Below are 20,179 nucleotides of genomic sequence, written 5' to 3' on the forward strand. Positions count from 1 at the left end.
TTACTTCCACAAGAGAGAAAAGAAGTCTCAAAAAACAATATGAAAACTAATTCAGATTAAACTCACTTTTGGTTTTTTGATCTCCAGTTGGAAATGGAAAACTTACTCAAAGAGGGGACACACAACTTTTCTGGCAAATACTCCAAATGATATTGAATTATATGAAAATTATATTGTAACGTTTCCAAAAGGGTACTCCTTTCAATTTAAATAAATTATTGTACTTTATACCACGAGAAACCTAACCAAACTCCCTTTTTTGAACCTCAGTTGAAGAGAACTAAGAAATATCTGCATTGCATACCTTACGTAAATTTATAAAAAATATAAAACAAAATGTCAATCTGAAATGACAGTACTTCATTATAACAGTTTACTCAAATCTAGGAAATATTAATAATGAGGCTAGTTCTGTAAGTGGATAATAATGACAAAATAAGTTTACAAGATTACAATATAAAGTAGGTATTGTATTAAAGTCTGTGTAGAAAAGTCTGTCCCAGATCTAATCGTTTGTTATAGAAAATATATTTTCTGTTCAGAACCTACTGGCCCGTTTTTAAGTGACAATTTTGTAGGAATTGAAATTACCACATATTCGTAATGCTTATTTTTAGACCTTTATGCATGCTAATGGACAAATTGAATTTATACTCTGGAATACATGTAGATCGCCTGTTCTACTACGTTTATCACTCTTATCAGTATTAAAACCACGGGTATAGGAATTGAGGTGAAAAACATTTTTTTAGGTTAGTGATGTAATTTGAATTGGCCAAAGGGCGTGGCAAAAATCCATTATATATGGTTGATTAGCGTGTTCATTGGGCATAACACCGGTAGGGTTATTGTGAAGTTATTCTTAGAGAGGAAGGCTCTAAGTTTACGTGAAAAAAATTGTTTCATTAAGGAATATAAAAAAAAACAAATGTTTGGTGGTCATTCCACCAGATAGAGGAAAGTTCCAATTTTGACAAAATTTAATTTTCAATTTGTGTTGCGAATTGGATAATAAATTATTGTTCTTTGAATAAAAATCATCAATTCCTTCGACTTACCTATTGTCAGTCTACAATAACAGGGAAACATGATTGTGTTTTATTTATTTCGCTACTTTGATGAAAGCCATAAAAATTGATTCAAAGTGTTATAGTAATGCTAATGATAATAATAATTTATCAACTCTTCCCTTGACATTATATTTTTTATGTAGTGCAGGCGATCTTTGTGTATTTTACCATTGTACAATTAAAAATTAATTCTGATTTTCTATAATGAACTCTTTCAGCAAAATCGTGGAACTTGAAGAAGAACTTCGCGTTGTAGGCAACAACTTGAAATCCCTCGAAGTCTCCGAAGAGAAGGTGAGAAATTTTCCATTTGACTTTCTTATAATGCATTTACTTTCAGAACAAATCTTCGTCAGTATTAAAATTTGTTATTGAAACATATGTTATCTTGAATGTACAATTAGAATTCATTGATTGCTAAATGACGACTTTTCTTTTCTTGAAAACTTTTTTAACGGCGTTTTTCTTCATCAAAACTAGTAGTACCTATAACAACTTGTTTCTGTTTAGTTTCTTAGAAAGTCGTTATTTATAATGTCTTTTATTCGAATCTCGCATTAAAGTCTGTTATTTTGACTCCGTTATAATGGTTTTGAAAAAATATCGGTCAGTTCTGTCATATTTTTATAATTTATTGTCACTGTTGGTACTTGTGTATCTGGAGAAACTTACAATGATGTATAGAAATCCTAAGCAATCTATCACTAGGTTGTTTGTAATAATGTGATATTTATATTTGACCCCCATCGAATATCCTAATTGATTTTGATGAAAAAAGTTGATAGATATAGATAGTAGAAACCCTGCGGAATCAACTTTGGGGTTATCTCGAGTTGTAAAAAATTTTTGTTAAGAAACGATATCAACTTTAATGAAGGATATAGAGACTAAAAAGTAATAACAGATGGAGATAAAAATTGGGAAGGACCCGAATTCTAACATTTTTCTGATTTTCAGTATTTGATCATTATTTTTCGTGGCTTGATTACCGTATTCTGGTCAATACTGAATCTGTCACTTAGAATACATTTTGTGATACCTTGTGACAGAAATAAAAATACTCGTACTATGTATGACTCGCCAAAAAAATAATTATGAGACGATGGGTAATTAGGTTTTAGTGTTCCAAAATATAGCAGAAACTTTCACTTTGATATTTCTGCAACCCCATACCTATACTGAGTGTCTGACAAGAAAACAAAATTTGAAAACATGATAAACAAATGATAGAAAATAGGTTTCAGTATTGGAGTCTTTGCACATTAAATTTGAGTTTGTCACTAGTTCGGACTTCCATTGTCTACTATATAAAATGATTTGAAATCCCTGAAACAACTAAAAGAAACTGTTATTTCCAACTGAAAGACGAATTCTTTACACAAGATGAGGGACTGCCAATGGGATCGCCACTTTCACCAGTCATAGCCAACATATATATGGAGTGGTTTAAAACTCTGGTCATTGAAGAAGCCCTCAAGAAACCTCGAGTCTGGTTGAGATATGTTGACGACACCTTCATAATATGGAACCATGGGAACACTGAACTAGACGCCTTCCTGAAACACATCAACAGCGTGAGACCTTCCATCACTTTCACAATGGAGAAGGAAATCCACAACGAATTGCCATTCTTAGACGTTTTGGTGAACAGAACCGACACTAAGTGGGAAACATCTGTATACCGAAAACCCACTCATACGTGACAGTATCTGAACCACGAATCCAACCACGATCAATCGACTAAAAGAGGAATCATCAAGACTCTATTAGACCGTGCTTTTGAGCGCTGTAATACAAAGGAAGGTCTCGAGAAGGAACTAGACATCATCAAAAATGATCTTCAACGGAATGGCTACTCCAAAGCGATGGTAGAAAACTTTTTAGCTAAAAGACAGCAGGAGCCTCGCAAGGAAGAGAAGCCGTCACAACCAGTGCTTGCACTTCTCTACATCAGAGGATTATCGGAGAGGATAAGAAGAATTGGTTCCAAGTTTAATATCAGAACCTGTTTCAGATCCGGTAACACTATCCGTAGCAGCCTCACGAAAACCAGGCCACCAAACGCGGACTGCGATTCCAAGAATTGCATTTACCAGGATATTCTGTGAGTGCGGAAAATCTTATATTGATGAAACTAAGAGGCCATTGAATGTTGGCATTGCCGAGCAGAAGAAACACACACAGCCAGGGGAAACCAGCAAATCAGGAATAGCAGACCATGTTTGGACCCATCAACACAACATCGAGTGGTCCCAAGCTGAGATCTTGCACAGAGAGGAACATTGGTATAGGAGAAAATTCAAGGAAGCCGCATACATGTTGTCCAACAACGTATTCAGCCAAGCCAGCGTAAAAATACGCAATATATGGAAACTCATCATCAAGCGAAAAATGGCCAACTCTTGCCAAAACGGTCATCTCCCACGGAACCAGTGAAGCGGAAAATGGAAAGCGAGGATAAGTGAAAGTACTCGAACGACCTATAAATAGTCATCTCTCGGAGGAATCAGTCCAGTCATCACCCGAAGACGATTGTAGATACTAACAATCAAAACGTCATGAACTAACGTGACTTGGAATCTCTATACTTTTTATTTTTATTTTCTTTTTTCATTCCTTCATTTTTACTCTGTTTTTATTTATTTAATTGTTATATTTTTACATGTAGTTTATTTCACTATTATTTCATTTCAGGTTCATTTTGCTTAATATAATTGTTATTTTCAGTTATTCATTTTTAATTATTCCTTTTTAGTTGTTTCGGGGATTTCAAATCATTTTATATAGTAGACAATGGAAGTCCGAACTATTGAAATTCATCATGAAACATTGTCAATCACCTTCAAACAAAAATTTGAATTTGGTGTGATTTTTGGTAAATAAAAAGTAAATAAATCAGTCCCCCTCCTGTCAAGTGAAACAGTCAAAACAAATATTGTCACGCCTAGCTGAATCTTTTTGTTCTATCAAGTCGGTATCATCTGAAATGTTTTTTTTGTTGATATCCAGAGTTTCGTCAATAAACGATTTACTAAAATACAAGCATTAGAATTCAAGTTTATTTGGTGTGTAACTGGTAACAGTGCCAAACACAAATAAAAATATTTATTTGTATAACAACATCTTAGATGAATACAGTTCTGAGGCCCTTCATACCGGGAACACCCAAAAGCGTAACAGTAATAAAAATATGATATTAATAGTTTCGAAAGAAATTCATTATTTTCTCTTTTCCAGTACACTGGATTTTTTTTATTCAACCCCATACTTCCCAAATTCACTTTTTTATAGTTCATCAATAAGTTTATCGTTTTGATACAATCACTGTCGATAATATTGAACTTAACTGTCCTTCAAGGACATGAAGACATGTAGTATTCATGGTTATTGATGCATTTCAATAGAAAACAGTGTTTAGGATTTCTATCCATGTTTTTCGAACACTTTTTAATTTTTTTTTCACGTTATACTCTATATAATGATTTACCCCTAGGCCAACCAACGCGAGGAGGAATACAAAAACCAAATTAAGAACCTTACCACCCGCCTAAAGGAGGTACAGACGCAGTGTTTCTCTTTAACATTGCTCCATTAACCTCTGGCAGTTTTTTATGTTTTTTTTTTGTTTTAGCATGTAGCCAAACTATAGTTTTTATGATTGTGCAGATGTCGTGACGTTCTAATGTTTTCTTTTTTTTTTAACTAACATAGGCGACGCGCAAAGAAGACGAGTATTCTGTTACGTTAAAACAGGTGGAACAGCAATTGAGAGAGGTAATTTTTTAGGGGAAGGAAGGATTCGGAGGAATGTGTATGTCTAGGTTCTAGGTTATGTCTGCTGTGTAGCTCCCCCTCTGTGTACATTCTTCACCCCGCCACTGATATCTTTCGGGCAATAGTGGTACATACTTTTTTCATTCGACACTTTGGTCGTTTCTCTGTAACTTTTCTTCTGTATATTTCGCATGTATACATTTTGTATATATTGTTTATCTAGGCTGCTGTCACGAGAGAGTACAGTGAAGACAAAATCCGTAGCATCTCTGATAAATTGCGTGAAGTAAGTTGGTTTTGGAATGTTGGAACTCTTGACGTCGAGATATTTTCCAAAAAAAAAATGCGTGCCAGATCCTCGAAATTGAAACGGAAAAAGTTAAATTTCTAAATTAATACCTCCTTTTTTTGTTTTATCAGTTCTCACATTCGCATTTTTTTTTTTTTTGGAAAATATAGTGGACGTTTATATTTGAGCAAATTTAAATTCCGTTTTCGATATTTATCTCTTAGGAATGTATACAAAGTAATGCATTGAGAGTGTTACAAGTGATTGCTTGAAAGTGTGACTTTTTTAAGTCTGTACAGGGTGCAACAAAAGTTTCAGGACGTCAAATATCTCCTTTGACAAAACCATTCAATCAAATTAAATTTTCGATTTGCTGACTATTGATATCGCAACAATGTCCTGATATATGAAAAAAAGCTTTTAAAAAATTTCACAGAAAATATTCCAATGTAATTAAATCTGGTTATCTTGCTGACCATTCAATAGATCTGCATCTGCCAGTCTACCGAATAGGTCATGCAACTGCTTAGGGATCAAAAATATTTTTTTCGAACATTGTCAGTTTTCAATTAGGTGTTCTCTTCTGAAAGTTGGGTTTTTCCCAAAAATGAAAACGATATTTCGTACTGTTGGCAGTGTCACTATTTTTCGGGTTCGAAGGCCGTGGATTTTTGCTGGCGTGAACCTTTTTACAAACCACTTGAACGCTCAACACCCTAGCATCAAGTTTACCATGAAAGCTGAACAGAAGCGGCGGATAGCATTCTTAAATGTACTAACCGAACGATGTGGTGTTAGACTAACCCATAAAGTGTACCGAGAACCTACGCACACGGATAGGTATAGTCGAAGTAAACGATATTGTGCACACCTAAAATTGGCGGCATTCTCAAAGGCCAAAAAACCAATACATGAAAATGAACCGGCTACTAACCGAGTTTTATGATTGGCTGAAGAGTTATAAAATTAAATTTGAAGTCATGTTACCGTGACGAATAGAAATCGGGGAATGCGGAGATGGTTATCGTCGTCGTGTCGTATCAGGAACTGATCGCGATTTGAGTATTGAAATTCGATATTGGTGCAGTTATAATAACTTATTATAACGTGGCGTATTTGGACAAGTACTAATAGTAATAACGAGTTTGATAACAACGCAGACTTTTTCCAGTGTAGTGATATCAATAGCGAAGAATGCGAAAAAGAGATACTAGTGAATAAGATTCGAATGCATTTGAATATTGAAACACAGAGGGTATGTTTCAATGTATATAAGAATCTAAATCTCAAGTTTGGTTTTGAGGGATACAAACTATTACAAGCAACATCAGATTTGGCCGAAATTTTTTTCTCAACTGTACGTTAAATGGTCAAAAACAAACCATATGAACGCAGGACGCGATGTGATACGGGATTACCTAAACCTTTAGATGTTCATCTAATAAAATCATTGAAAAAAACAATATACGACTATTACAAAAGCAATGAGATTCCTACAACTGAAATCATAAGGAAGAAATTGAATACTTCTGGCCATGACAAAACTCTTCAGAATTGGATAAAAAAACTAGGATTTAGATTTTAAATAACAAACAAACGTCAATCAGTTATGGAAAGCAGAAAAATAGTGGAATTGCGTAACAAATACTCAGAAGAAATAACTAAATATAGACAAGAATACGGCATATTTTCTATTTGGACGAAACTTGGTATGACACTCACGACACAGTTACGAAAGGCTGGACTGATGGTTCGAGAATGCGGACGCCTAACATGCCTGCAAAGAAACGATCGCGACTAAGCATTGTGCATTGCAGTGGAAGTAAAAGATGGGTCCCAAACTCTTTGAAATTATGTGGGAAAAACTTGAGGACTGCAATGTTGACTATCATAAGAACATGGAAGTTAATATTTTCGAGAAAAGGTTTGAAAATACATTGATCCCAAATTTGGATGCGAATAGTGTGATTGTTCTTGACAGCGCTTCCTATCAAACGCTTCCTATCATTCGCGACAGCTCATTGAAGTACCGAATAAAAATTCGAGGAAAGATGAAATACAAAGTTTTTTAATGGATAACAATTTGTTTTACATACAGAAACATTTGAAAAAGTGTATGCCGTTGAGAGTATTGCTGAAAAGTATGGACACACCATATAGATACTTCCCCGTATTTTTGTGTTTTCAATCCCATCGGGTCGATTTGGAGAAACGGTTTTCAAACCCCCTTTAGCCGACCTCAGGTCGGCTAAAGACAAAAGGGACTCGCTATCAGCAGCAGGTGTTGTCGCAAACCGTGCACTTGTGGGAAGGTATACTTCGGAACCACCAAAAGATACATAGGAACAAATCCGTAATTTACCTAAGCCAGATACACCTATCCAGTCATCGGAGATATCAACTGAGGATGTATAAACTTCTGAGGAAGCTAGCCACTCGCGCCAGAGAAATGTCAGGAAGAAATACAAAAATCCTCGTCCTTCAAACCCAAGAAATAATGACACATTATTTTTTCATTCACAAGTCACTTTTCATTTACTTTTGATAATATTTATTTTCAATAGTTAAACTACTTTTCAAACCCCATTCATCCACTTCAATTACTCTTTGCAGAACAAACAGTGTATGAATGTTTCAAATCAATTTATGTAGATGATTGAATATTTAGGTTTCTCAGTTTTTTCATATTCTTTTCTGATGTATTTCTCTTTTTTTTTTATCCATTCCCACTTCTCTTATTTTCACCATACTATTTTTTATGTAAATTTGAAAAATTGGTAATTGTAGCAAAATAATTGTTGAACGTTCACTTGTAACGCTGTTAGTAAATCACTCTGTATACACTTTATATCCTTTATGATACATTATGCGTCGGTATGAATTGAAAGTAATTTTGAAAATCACCATACACTTTGGTCGGCTCAGACATTTGCTGATGCTTCATATACAGGGTGTAACATAAGTACTTTAAAATATTCAAATGACGTATTCCTGAGAGAATTAAAAGAAAAAATGTAAGTTATTTGCACGAAATTCGGTACGCGGGGTTTTTTGACGTGGGAAATCATAATTTCGTATTAATTTTCATGTAACATCTAGAGGTCGCTGCGTACGCTGTCATTATTTATTTCAAATTGCCCTAACTTTGTTGACAGTGAACTTTTGGTACTTTTCATTAAAAAACCTAATTCCCACATCTTTTTCAAGTAAAAAAGGTCCACCTCCTCAACAACGCTGGAGGTGATCGTTTTCGAGATATCCACAACATACTTAGTTTTTGTAATGTTCTCAGCAACTTCACTTAGCGCCCTAAGAGCTAAGTAATATGCATCGATATGGAAAATTGTTATTTTCAAAAAGCGAACAAAAAATTCAATTTCAACACCCCGTATCTCCGAAACGAGGCATTTTCGGACACAAGTTCATATAGACTTTTTTTCTTGAAATTGTCTCAGGAATACGTCACTTGAATGTTTTAACGTACTTATGTTACACCCTGTATATACAACGCAAGTCCATCCCCTAATATTGAATCCACGCCCCTTGCACCTCCACTGTATCTACCCCCTCATTTTAATTTTCATCAAACCTTCAGTCTCAGCTTTTATCACCGCTTCTTGTAAGCTATTGGTGAAACCGATCACTCTAGTAATTTTTAGGTTGCACTATATTTTCACTATGAATTTTGTAAGTATTCGGTGTTTCGTGTTTGTTTCTTGCATGTTTGTTTTTTAGAGTTGTATAATTTCAGTTGCGAAATATTTTTGCTTTGCTGAAACAAAAGTAGATAGTTGAATATTTGTTATTCGTGATTGTAGTAACGCTTGGGAATGCAATTTTGGTTTGTGTACTACTGGAAAGGTTTCATTTTTCCTCGATGACCCAGTAAACTTTCAGTTTTATATTTATTGAAAAAAAATTCAGGTGTTCTTTTGAACGATTGAAAAATATTCGTTTTGTTGCTCTTATGTAACAGTTGTGGCAAGCTTCACTTTGATTATCAACCTTGCAAACATAAAAGATCATATAGTTTGTTGAAAGTGCAGAAATCGATGTGAAAGAAGTCATCAAATTGTTACATTCATAGATTTTATTTATTTAAAAAAGTTCTTGATAGAAATTAAGGGAAAAATGAAGTCTATCTAACTATTTATGGTAAAAATGAAGGTGAACAAATTTGTGAAAAGTGTAGTAACTATGTGTGGTAAATTTCACCAATTTTCTTTTGTGGCAAATACGTACAATTCATTCTCTTATGTTCACCTTCATTTTTTGTTTAGTATGGATTTTCTTTAAATTCTCAACAAATTGTGCATTTATTTTTGACAGGCTGAAGCCAGAGCTGAATTTGCTGAACGTTCCGTACAGAAACTCCAGAAGGAGGTCGACAGACTGGAAGGTATGTTTGCGTTAGACGTTTTGGAGAGTTTTACACTTCTTCAGAGCTACTCAACTAAAACGCTGCTATACGTTGAGTTTTTTTATTTATTTTTTTTCATAACACTCTTGCGCATCGTCAAACCAGTTACCAAATCATGTGGAAATATTGTTTTTTTTTCGATGGGTTGCGTTTCGAAAATATATGTCATGAAATCGTAGTACAAATAAGTACAAAGACTAAGTTAATAAGAAGAAGACCGGGTGAATTTTTTTAGTGTGTTTGTTGCTTTTGATAAACTTTTGCATATTAATATACTTGGTCAATACAAGATCAAATACCAAATTTTCAAATTCTTAGAGATAATTTCGAAAAACTGTTTTCTTGTGAGGATTATCTCCAATTGCACCTCTCAGATTGGCTCATTATGACCTTTTTTTGCGTGCTCGGGATTCGATGAAGTCAACGAAGGTCGTATTTGCCTGATGAGGTAATCGAGTAGTCAAGGTGCAAGATTCCCACCTTGATACCTGCGACAACCTTCCCATATGAGGGTTTTTGCACGTCAGCTACACCTGACGATGCCTTAGATTCAGCCGTGCAGGGCTTTTTCGCCTCTGGTTTTGGTAAATCATCACTTGAGCGCAAACGTTTGCTAACCTGCTCATGGGGGGTTTGTTCCTCCACCTGAGACAAATTCTGCGTAAGCCACTCAAGAATTTGGTGCAAGGCGGTTTCATAAGGTAGCCCGCTCTCGAGGAGACGACTTAGTCTTTTTTTAGGTTCAAGTAGATGAACAAAGATAGTTCTGTGGCACAGGAAATTCAACTGACAGAAGCAAACGGTTACGATAACGAATAACGCACGCAAAACGATCGAAAACTCACGCAAAACGGTCGAAAACGCACGCAAAACGATCGAAAACGCACGCAAAACGATCGAAACGCACCATTTCGCACGCGAAACTGTTTCGATCGTGCGATTTGCGTGCGTTTTCGACCGTTTTCCGTGCGATTTGCGTGAGTTTTCGATCGTTTTGCTTGCGTTTTCGATCGTTTTGCGTGCGTTTTCGATCGTTTTGCGTGCGTTTTCGATCGTTTTGCGTGCGTTTTCGATCGTTTTGCGTGCGTTTTCGATCGTTTTGCGTGCGTTATTCGTTATCGTTTCATCGTTATTGTCGTAACCGTTTGCTTCTGTTAGTTGAATTTCGTGTGCCACAGAACTATCTTTGTTCATCTACTGGTTCAGTTATTGGATCAGGAGTTGGAGAGTTGAGAAGCTCTCGCTCCTGATCTAAATTTACAAGGAGGTCAGTTGAGTCGTAAGCTTGACATCCATCTCCTCTGTAGACCCAGCGTCAGAAAGAATTTTTCAGTTAACTCTGTCCATAAAAGCCCCACGAGTAGCTAGGGAAAGAAGATCAATCACGGCAGAGCCCTGCATTACCGTGACAAGGCGATGCTACGACGAGTGGTCGCTCGAAGGTTCCGTAGTGACAGCTGATAGGCTCAGTGTCATTCGTCCTCTCGGCACGGATACACACACCTTAGGATGCCATTCAATTAGGGAATAACAGAACCACAAGTGATTCTGTCATTCCAGTATCCAGCAGGGCTACGTGGAAGCAGGCTCTGATGGCCGGTTTGCTCAACCCCCACATCCCAAGTCACCTCACAATAGGACTCTGGTGTGATGGTTTGGCCCGGTTGCAGAAAGTTATAGTGAATCACACCAGCCGTTGATCACCATACATAAATCATGGTCTTTTTTTGAAGAGTTTTCGCCTTTGGGAAGTGCCTGGTGTCCAACCACTGTCCTGGATGTATCCTTTAGTCGTAGAGGGTCCACTTTTCATCACACGTGGCGATCAGTTCCAAAAAAGGGTCGTTTTGGTTGCGCAAAATCAAAGAAGAACAGACCACAAAACCTGATAATTTCTATCGATCATTAAAAACGTGGGGAACCTTTTTTCGAGCTTTTTGACCTTTCTAATACGTTTTAAACCATCGAAAACCTCATGGGAGCTGACGCCAGGTTCTTCCGTCATCTCACGCACAGTTTGTGATGGGTCAATCTCCACCAGGGCCCTTAAATCCTTGTCCTGCATTACTGTAGGTCGACCACTTCGGGGCTGATTTTCGAGACTAAAATCTCCGGAATGAAATTTAGCAAAACAATGTCGAACTGCGTCCATCATCACCAGCAGCAGGTATTTAGTTCAATTTGAGTTCGTAGAGAAAAATTGGCCGAAAATCCCTCATATAGTCACATTTTTGGAAAAATTATCGCTTCTGCGGACCTTTTCCGTTATTTGGTAACTAGTTGACGAAGTCGCAATTTTATGTTGTTTTTCTGTGTTGCATAATAACCCTATCCCTTGCAGACGATCTCGTTGTGGAGAAAGAAAAGAACAAAATGCTTGCAGACGAAATGGAGGCCACGTTGCATGACATCCAAAATATGTAAAAAATATAAGACCTTTGAAGAGGCCGGCCTCTTTCAACTAACACATTCCTGCCTAGTTTTTGTATCCCCGTTCAGTTGGACACAAACGACTTGAAATAAGGGCAAGAGATGTTCTTGGTATTCACTATTTTTTGCGCGCGAAAAAATTATTCAAAGTAAATTGGTGCTTAATTTGTCAAGGAAAATGTCAAGTGTGTTGCTTCAGCACTTGGTCTGGCTCGCAAGCAGCTAAGTGTTTTTGAAAGTTGTTGGTTTCGAGAAAGTTTGACTCGAAGAAAATTATTTTTTCACCAGGGGTTGGTAGCACCTGGAAAATTCTACACTGCCTATTTAACTATTAAGTATTCAATTCAGTGGCTTTTTTTGTGAATTTTCCAGAATTCCATCCGAGAATAATAGAAATTTTGAATATTGTGTTAGTTCATACGATTTTATTGAGAAATTGCTGATAATTCTGTTTTTGGTAAAACTATGGAAAATAATCGAGACTTTGATGTCCTATATTTAACGTAATCTAGTTAGCATCTGAAGGGTAGGACATTGAAGTTCGATTCCTCACTGTTCATGACAATTATTCAATTTATTTAAAAAATATCAAATTTTTATATATATATTTTCAATACGCTTAGCTGTTTCGAGCAGTATTATATTTATAAAAGAAATCACCGTCTGAAGTAAAAGTTCGGAGTTTTGTATCGATTTGAAAAGGTCGTGCGTTGATCTCTCTAACAGCTGCAATAATATTAATGATCAACACTGCCACTTGATCGGCCGACAAATACTTCGTTAATATAAGATTTAACGGTTTTGTTTTTTGTATATTGTACATTTTTTCTACATTTAGTCAATATTTTGTAATGCAGCTTGTTCATAAAGGATCCATCCAGGGTTATCATTAATTTATGTATATTATTCATTTATTTAATAATCAATTGCAAGTCTTAAGAGGGTTTTCGGTGTCAGTAATTTAATTGGTTCCTTTATCTACAAGTGTTTTATTTACTTTTCCGATTGATTATAATCATTAAATTATGAAGTCTAGCCTAACGCCTGTTCATATTCTAATACGATTGTGTATTTTATTTAGTTATATATATATAAAAAAAGTTTTTAATTCATGCGTTTTTTTGTTTTCATTGCCCATTTTTTTGTTTTGTTTTGCATGGTTTTATTTGAGTGTCGACTAACTCGCTGTTGACCTTTACCACAAGAAAATCTGGGTTGAATTGTAAACAATTCGTTCAAATTGAAATGATTTAGGCCAAATCCATTAAGAAATTTAATCGATGTAGTTTCAGTTAAGACTATTTTAAATTATGTCCCTTCGTTGAATAGGTCTGTTCCGATAGAAGGTTTCAAAAGGTGAGAGATCATTTACCAGTAGTAGTGAACAGTCTATTGAAAAAAAAAAGGTGAAATGGTCAGTATTTGAGAGTAAATAGATAATGGAGACATACTGAAATATTTTACACTCGTTCTCCGCCTCTGCCAAGGAAAATAAAAACACTTATTTTTTTTTCCAATTGTTTCCATTCAAAAAACGTTCATTAGTATTTCAATATTTGGCGATGATTCTAAAGTAAATGTTGATAAGATTAGGAATGTTATATCAGAAAAAACCACATAACAGGAATAGTCACGAAAATATTTACTATTCCAAAGGTGTGTTCGATTTAGAAAATCTAGATCCGAGCGAGCAGATGCAGATTTGATACCACGTGATCGCATAGTCAACAGTGCGAAATAAATTTAACGCACGCCAGATTGTATTTGAATGACAAATTAACATTTGTTGCAACAAAATCTCTGATATATGATGAAGTTTTTTTTTTCAAGTATCCAAGAATGACTAATATTGAAGATGGCACCATTATGTTATCATGAACTCTTTGTGGAAACAGTATTTGCCGACAAAAGTCGGAAATTTTCCCAAAAAATAACTGAAACTTTACCAACTTCTTCAAATATGACAAATGACGTAAAAAAATCTGTCTGATCCTGAAATTAATATCGATCACATTTTTCCTCGCTCTTTCAAGTACCGAACACAGTAGATGAGAAACTATCCAAGATTATAATAACAGTTCTCACAAACATTTTTATTTCTAGGCTCATTTCCTCAGTAGGAAGCTACGGTGTTGATAAAACGAATCTACAAATAAACAATGTTTGTGAAAATTGCGTAATTATAGTCACTGGAGTGTTATTTACATCAAGTAACGGATCAGTCCATTCAAACTGTAACAGATCTGCTTTATTGAACGCTCGCCGAGCTATTCGAGCGCTCGGATTAGCATTAAACGAACACACCTCAAGTGTCCACAAACAATTTACGAATTCGACGTTGAAGGTTAAAGTCACATCCCAATAAATGAGTTGTATAAGTTATGTATAACAACTCAGCTATGGAGGGTGATGGTAAGAAGAAATAACCGTCCCGGGGATTTTACTGAAAATGTATCCAGTAGTAAACTATATTTTAAAATTCGTCCAAAATGGCGCTAATATCAAAAGTGGTATGATATGAACCTAGCAATTATAGAGAATGTGAAGTATGCCGAGTTCGAGTATATTTAATGGCTCAAGTTAATGATATAGATAGAGTTTAGAAATGTAACTATTCACGCAGTCGAATATGGGTAAATATAACCTAACAAATTTACTATGAGATGACGTTGAGAGTCAATGAATTATTGTGTAATTCAAAGGGCAAATCTAAAGCGAATGAACTTTAAACAACTACTCCCCTGGCTAATACCACGAAGGGCGTTGGATTGTATCCGACAGGCGTTATTGCAGGAATCTTCACAGAAAATTTTCTGCATATGCAATTGGCTTTTGCAAGAGCGGGTTTCTATTTCCGTTTTATACAGCTCCCCTTATTCTTTAATTTTAGCCCTAATTCAATGGCTTTGGACGGACATAAAGATAGTTCTCCTCATCTTTATCCTCCATGAACTCAACAGACATTGTGGTTTTTAACTATTCTCAATCTGAGGAATAATGAAAATAACTATAAAATGTGGAAGTAATCTGAGAAAGAAAACCGAAATGAGTTCGAAATTGAATACAAAAAGTTGTATTGAGTGGAATAACTTCAAATCAAAATGTTACCCATTGAATGCATTTGTAAAAATATTTGATAAACTCTAGAGCTGATAATGGATAAGACATTTGAACATTTACATAAACTCTAACAAAAGAACGTTTACTTCAAGTCAACATAATAATTTGTGATTGTGAAAGCAATGAAATTTGCCTTTTAAATGAATGAAAAAAAATGTTGAAACCAAATTTTGTCTAATCCTAAATCAGATATTTGAGAGAATACAGTTTGAAACACCGATTAAACAAATTTCTCAACTTGATCTTATTATTCCAAATCAAAAAACTGTCTAGTAATGGATTTTTTTCACTGGGCAAGTTCCAATCTAAATTATTTTTATGAAAGAATGTCAAACGTAGATGACTATTCCATTCATTTTCTCGATTGAATTTGTTGAAATACAATACGATGATTGCTATATCTTCAATTCCAAACTGTCATTTTTCATATTATTGGGAACTATACTTTGATAATTTGGAACCATTAATAACTATGCTTATTTTTGATATAAGCATGATGTCCTTTGTCAAACCTTTAGATATCTCTTAATATTTTCTGTACATCAAGAACAAGGTTGACCTTCTGTTGTTTTTCAATGATGTTAGGTTTAATATATCTTGCAACTACAAATACTACAATTGAAAATTGTGAGAAAGTTCATTTCCTAAGGTAGATAGATACAAGGTGAGTAGATCTATTTTACCCTTCACTGCGAGTGGGTCAATAAGCAGGCTAGGTCAGTAAAATTGAGTCAGACAGTAGTCTGCTATGCTTTGCATAGGTCTGTTCTGTACAATTGGCAATATGCACAATTCTGTATTTCGTCAATTCCATGAATACCCCGTTCTCCAAATGAAAAGGTTTTCAAAACAGTCAAGTGGCTAAATCAGTCCAAGGTCATTCCCAGATTGTTGTGACTTTCAGTCAGCCAGTAGTCCGCTATGTATTGCAAAGGCCTGTTTTGTGCAATTGGCAATATGCACAATTCTCTTTGTTGCCAGTTACTTGAGAACTTCCTTCTCCAAATAAAAAGGTTCTTCGATTGGAAATATGCACCATTCTGTATGTTGCCAATTTCATAAGGACTCCGTTTCTGAATAAAAAGGTTTTCAAAACGGTCAAGTGAGCTAAGTCAGTCAAAATCATTTCCAGATTGCCGTGACTTTCAGAGTCGTTCAGTGCAATTGGCAATATGCACAATTCTCTATGTTGCCAGTTACTTGAGAACTTACTTCTCCAAATAAAAAGTTTCTTGAAACGGCAATCAATTGGGCTAAGTCAGCCAAAGGTCATTCCCAGATTGCTCTGACTTTCAGACTCGGCCAGTAATTTACTATGCTGTGCATAAGCCTGTTTTGTTCGATTGGAAATATGCACCATTCTGTATGTTGCCAATTACATAAAGACTCCGTTTCTGAATAAAAAGGTTTTCAAAACGGTCAAATGGGCTAAGTCAGTCAAAATCATTTCCAGATTGCCGTGACTTTCAGAGTCATTCAGTGCAATTGTCAATACGCACAATTATCCATGTTGCCAGTTACTTGAGAACTTACTTCTCCAAATAAAAAGGTTCTTAAAACGGCAATCAATTGGGCTAAGTCAGTCAAAGGTCATTGCCAGATTGCTCTGACTTTCAGACTCGGCCACTAATTGACTATGCTGTGCATAGGCCTGTTTTGTTCGATTGGAAATATGCACCATTCTGTATGTTGCCAATTATATAAGTACTCCGTTTCTGAATAAAAAGGTTTTCAAAACGCTCAAGTGGGCTAAGTCAGTCGAAATCATTTCCGTGACTTTCAGAGTCAATCAGTGCAATTGGCAATATGCACAATTCTGTATTTTGTCAATTCTCCGAATGAAAAGATTTTTGAAACGGCAATCAAGTGGGCTAAGTCAGTCGAACAGTCCATGAAAGTGTGTGTAGAAAATGGCAAGTCTTCAACCTTCCTCTGTTTCATCAAAGTTACTCAAATGTTTGGGTCTATAATCAGAATGAATCGGTCTTTTTCCAGCATTCTCAAGGTATGCAAGAAGTGTGTCTAGATATATTTGAACAGTATTTAGCTTCAGGAAGCATTAAAATTTGAGGAGTGTACAATTTTCTAGTTCAAAATAGGGTTCCAAGATCCTGAGGAACTTCAAATATTGATTTACAGAATTAGATTTATTTTTCGATATTTTCCCTCGGATTGCTATCTTGACTTTATTGTGAAGTCATTCAACGTTCATAACTTTTTCTTTCTGGATTCAGTATTATAATTTATGATGAAAATACATTTTTCTGTGCTCTACATTTTTTATCGATACCATGTGTTATAAAATATCATCACTTGTTAACGTTACGTTGATTTCAACAAATTCTTTGGAGAAAAAAGTTCATAGGGTGGTATGTCAACCTCATTTTCTATTAGGCAGCTTTGATAATGGAAAAAATTGATAAAACCATTTGTAATTGGGTTGTTCATTTTGTTGAACAAAAAATAAACCACGGACTAAAAAAAGTAAAATTATCTTGATGGGAACTTTCTTACATTTGTAGAACGAGCTGAACTTCTAGTTCTCTCTAAGAAGGTATTGCGTGAACATAAAAAAATCATATTTATGTATTTGATCTTGTCTTTCGAAATAGTAATTAAGAGGTATATTCAGAAAATAATGGGAATTTTCTATTTCTATGTTTTCTCCGGCTGTTTATGTTCTGCGTCATCTTCAACGTATTCACGGCCATCTTGGAAAGGCTAATACCACTCGTAAACTCTTGTTTCACGCATAACAGACTAACCATAAACCTTTGTTGAAATTTCAAACACTTCGTTATACTTCATTTCATTTTTTACGAAAAACTGAATACAAATTCTTTGATCCATCTGTTTTAAACAAACTAAAATAACCGAACTCCTAAAAACACGAATAACATCAGCTGCTGGCCACAGACAAAGTAAACAATGAATACAGCGGAAAAATTGAACTTACTTCAGGGGCATGTATATATGATAAAAAATCGATTTTCCAAACCTCGTGAAATTCAAAAATTTCCGTTATTTTCTGAACATTCTCTCGTATTTGTGAACATCCTTATTCAACGTTTCTGAAAATATAAATTCGTGTCCGACATCCACAAATGAGGACACTTCTCCACTGAGCACTCACCAATCTATAAATTTTTGTAGTAGGCACACCGAAGATTTAAATACAAAAAATACGGCAAAAAATGTTACGGTAAATATTCGTTTTGAGAGCACCCGGCAATTTTGAATAAAATTTTGAGTCAACTTACGTATTTGGATGCGTAAATTACGAGAAAAAAGCAGCGCTCTCCGTTATTTACAAAGTTACGATCCTTCAAAGTTCAGAAAAGGGCAACTTTTCGGCCTTCTTTTTCATAAGATAAACTATTTGAAAACACAAGCATATATTCACAAGGTCACCTTTACACCTTATTCCACCTTCCTTGACACTTCTCACTTCAACAATCAACATTTTTCCAATAAAAATGTTAAAAATTGTACGGAGCTGCTTTTTGGTTACATATCTCTGTATTTTACGTTTTTAAGGTTAATGGCATAGTTGGTACAACTGATGCAAGCATTCGTTTTTAAATTAAGTTTTTTTTAAGAAAAATGTTGATTGTTGAATTGAAAAAGTGTCAATTAAGGAGGAACAAGGGGTGCAGGTGACCTAGTGAATAAATGCTTGTGTTTTTAAATAGTTTATAATGTGAAAAAGAAAGCTGAATAGTTGCCCTTTTCTGAACTTTGAAGAGTCGTAACTTTGTAAATAACGAATAGCGCCGCTTTTTTCTTTCGGATTTGTAATCTACGCATCAAAATACGTAAGTACACTCAAACATTTCTTCAAAATAGCCGGGTGCCCTCAAAACTAATTGCTACCGCCTGAAATTAAGACAAACATTTAGTCTAAGAAAAATCACTTTGGGCACCCTGAATTTTGAGGTTAGATCTCTCTTTTCTTGATCAAAAGGAAGTGCAATTCACGAGAAATTCATTGAAAACGGGTTATTTCGTGAATGAAAACTTACAAATCAACAGACCACACACACCGGTACGAATAGGTAGGTACAATATTACGATTTTTCATAACAAAATTCTCAACATGAAAAAATCGAACCCAGATTTTCGAAAACTCCCCAACTTCCAACGTTTGAGACAATTTCACTTTCAGACGAGCTGGTGGCCGAGAAGGAACGCTTCAAGGAAATTGGAGACGATTTGGATACTGCTTTCGTGGAGCTCATCCTTTAATTTCTCTTTCCATTTCATTAAGTTCGACCCTGTATGAAGTTATGCACACGGCTTATGCGGCGACTCACACGGAACAGAAAAATCGACAGTTGAGGTCTGATACAGGGCGTTATTTTCTGCCTTCTTTAACATTGTGTAGAATTTGTTACCAGAATATTTTTATGTATATATTATTTTAATTAATATATTATTTGTCAACTGGGTTGTCGAAGTTTTTTTATCAATACTCATTTCAGAATGGAAAAAGTATTGATTTTTCCTGTATACACAGAAATTTTTCAAAAGGTAAGTTTAGTAGGCGTAAACATTTCATAAAAGTATCAAAACTGTGATTTATAGGGAAGGTGGCTTTGGAATAAAACAAAGTTTGGTTTTTGCATTATCAAATGAGTGGTCAAGTTGTGATTGTAATGAATTATTAACTTTTTTCCTCAGAAGAATGTTTTTGTTGTGTTTTTGAATATTATTGAAAATATTTTGAGTGAAACACACCAAAGTGAGTATTTATTTCCATTTTTGTATTAAATTTTGGACTTTTCCAGTTGAATTTGCTAGAAATGTTAACGAAATTATTCACAGTATCCAAATAAATGCACATCCAAATGGAATATCACATTATATCATTCATTAGATTATGGAGAAAAAACTATTTTCTTCGATTATTTCCGTCAATAGATGAAACGATGAAAAAGTTGAAGATTTGGCGGTTTTTACAGAGTTTTACACAGAACATTGAGCTTTCATTAAAACCTTGACATGAAGGACAGTTACCGAAAAATGATTTGTATTGAAATATTAGGTGTCAACATTGAAACATTTTCTAATATACAG

At 35.0% G+C, this 20,179-nt stretch overlaps 1 protein-coding gene across 19 annotated transcripts in view; it reads left to right on the top strand.

Moving 5' to 3' along the window:
- Tm1 (Tropomyosin 1) overlaps window positions 1-19,550 on the top strand; it is a 62,981-nt gene extending 43,431 nt beyond the window's left edge. For 6 of the 19 annotated variants that reach the window (XM_074177517.1, XM_074177516.1, XM_074177509.1 and 3 more), the window contains 4 exons: window positions 1,289-1,364; window positions 4,564-4,626; window positions 9,463-9,532; window positions 11,895-13,095. In XM_074177517.1, the coding sequence (XP_074033618.1) occupies window positions 1,289-1,364; window positions 4,564-4,626; window positions 9,463-9,532; window positions 11,895-11,977 (292 nt within the window). In that variant the 3' untranslated portion in view covers window positions 11,978-13,095. Of the gene's footprint in view, window positions 1-1,288; window positions 1,365-4,563; window positions 4,627-4,781; window positions 4,845-5,067; window positions 5,131-9,462; window positions 9,533-11,894; window positions 13,096-19,268 lie in introns of those variants that run through there. The other 13 variants (XM_074177521.1, XM_074177520.1, XM_074177512.1 and 10 more) reach the window with 5 other exon arrangements.
- The last annotated feature ends 629 nt before the right edge of the window (window positions 19,551-20,179 follow it).

Source organism: Leptinotarsa decemlineata, unplaced genomic scaffold (genome assembly GCF_025532065.1).
Source record: "Leptinotarsa decemlineata unplaced genomic scaffold, Ldec_3_MD MMD2_tig00002974_RagTag_RagTag, whole genome shotgun sequence".
In the NCBI taxonomy this organism is placed as follows: Eukaryota; Metazoa; Arthropoda; class Insecta; order Coleoptera; family Chrysomelidae; genus Leptinotarsa; species Leptinotarsa decemlineata.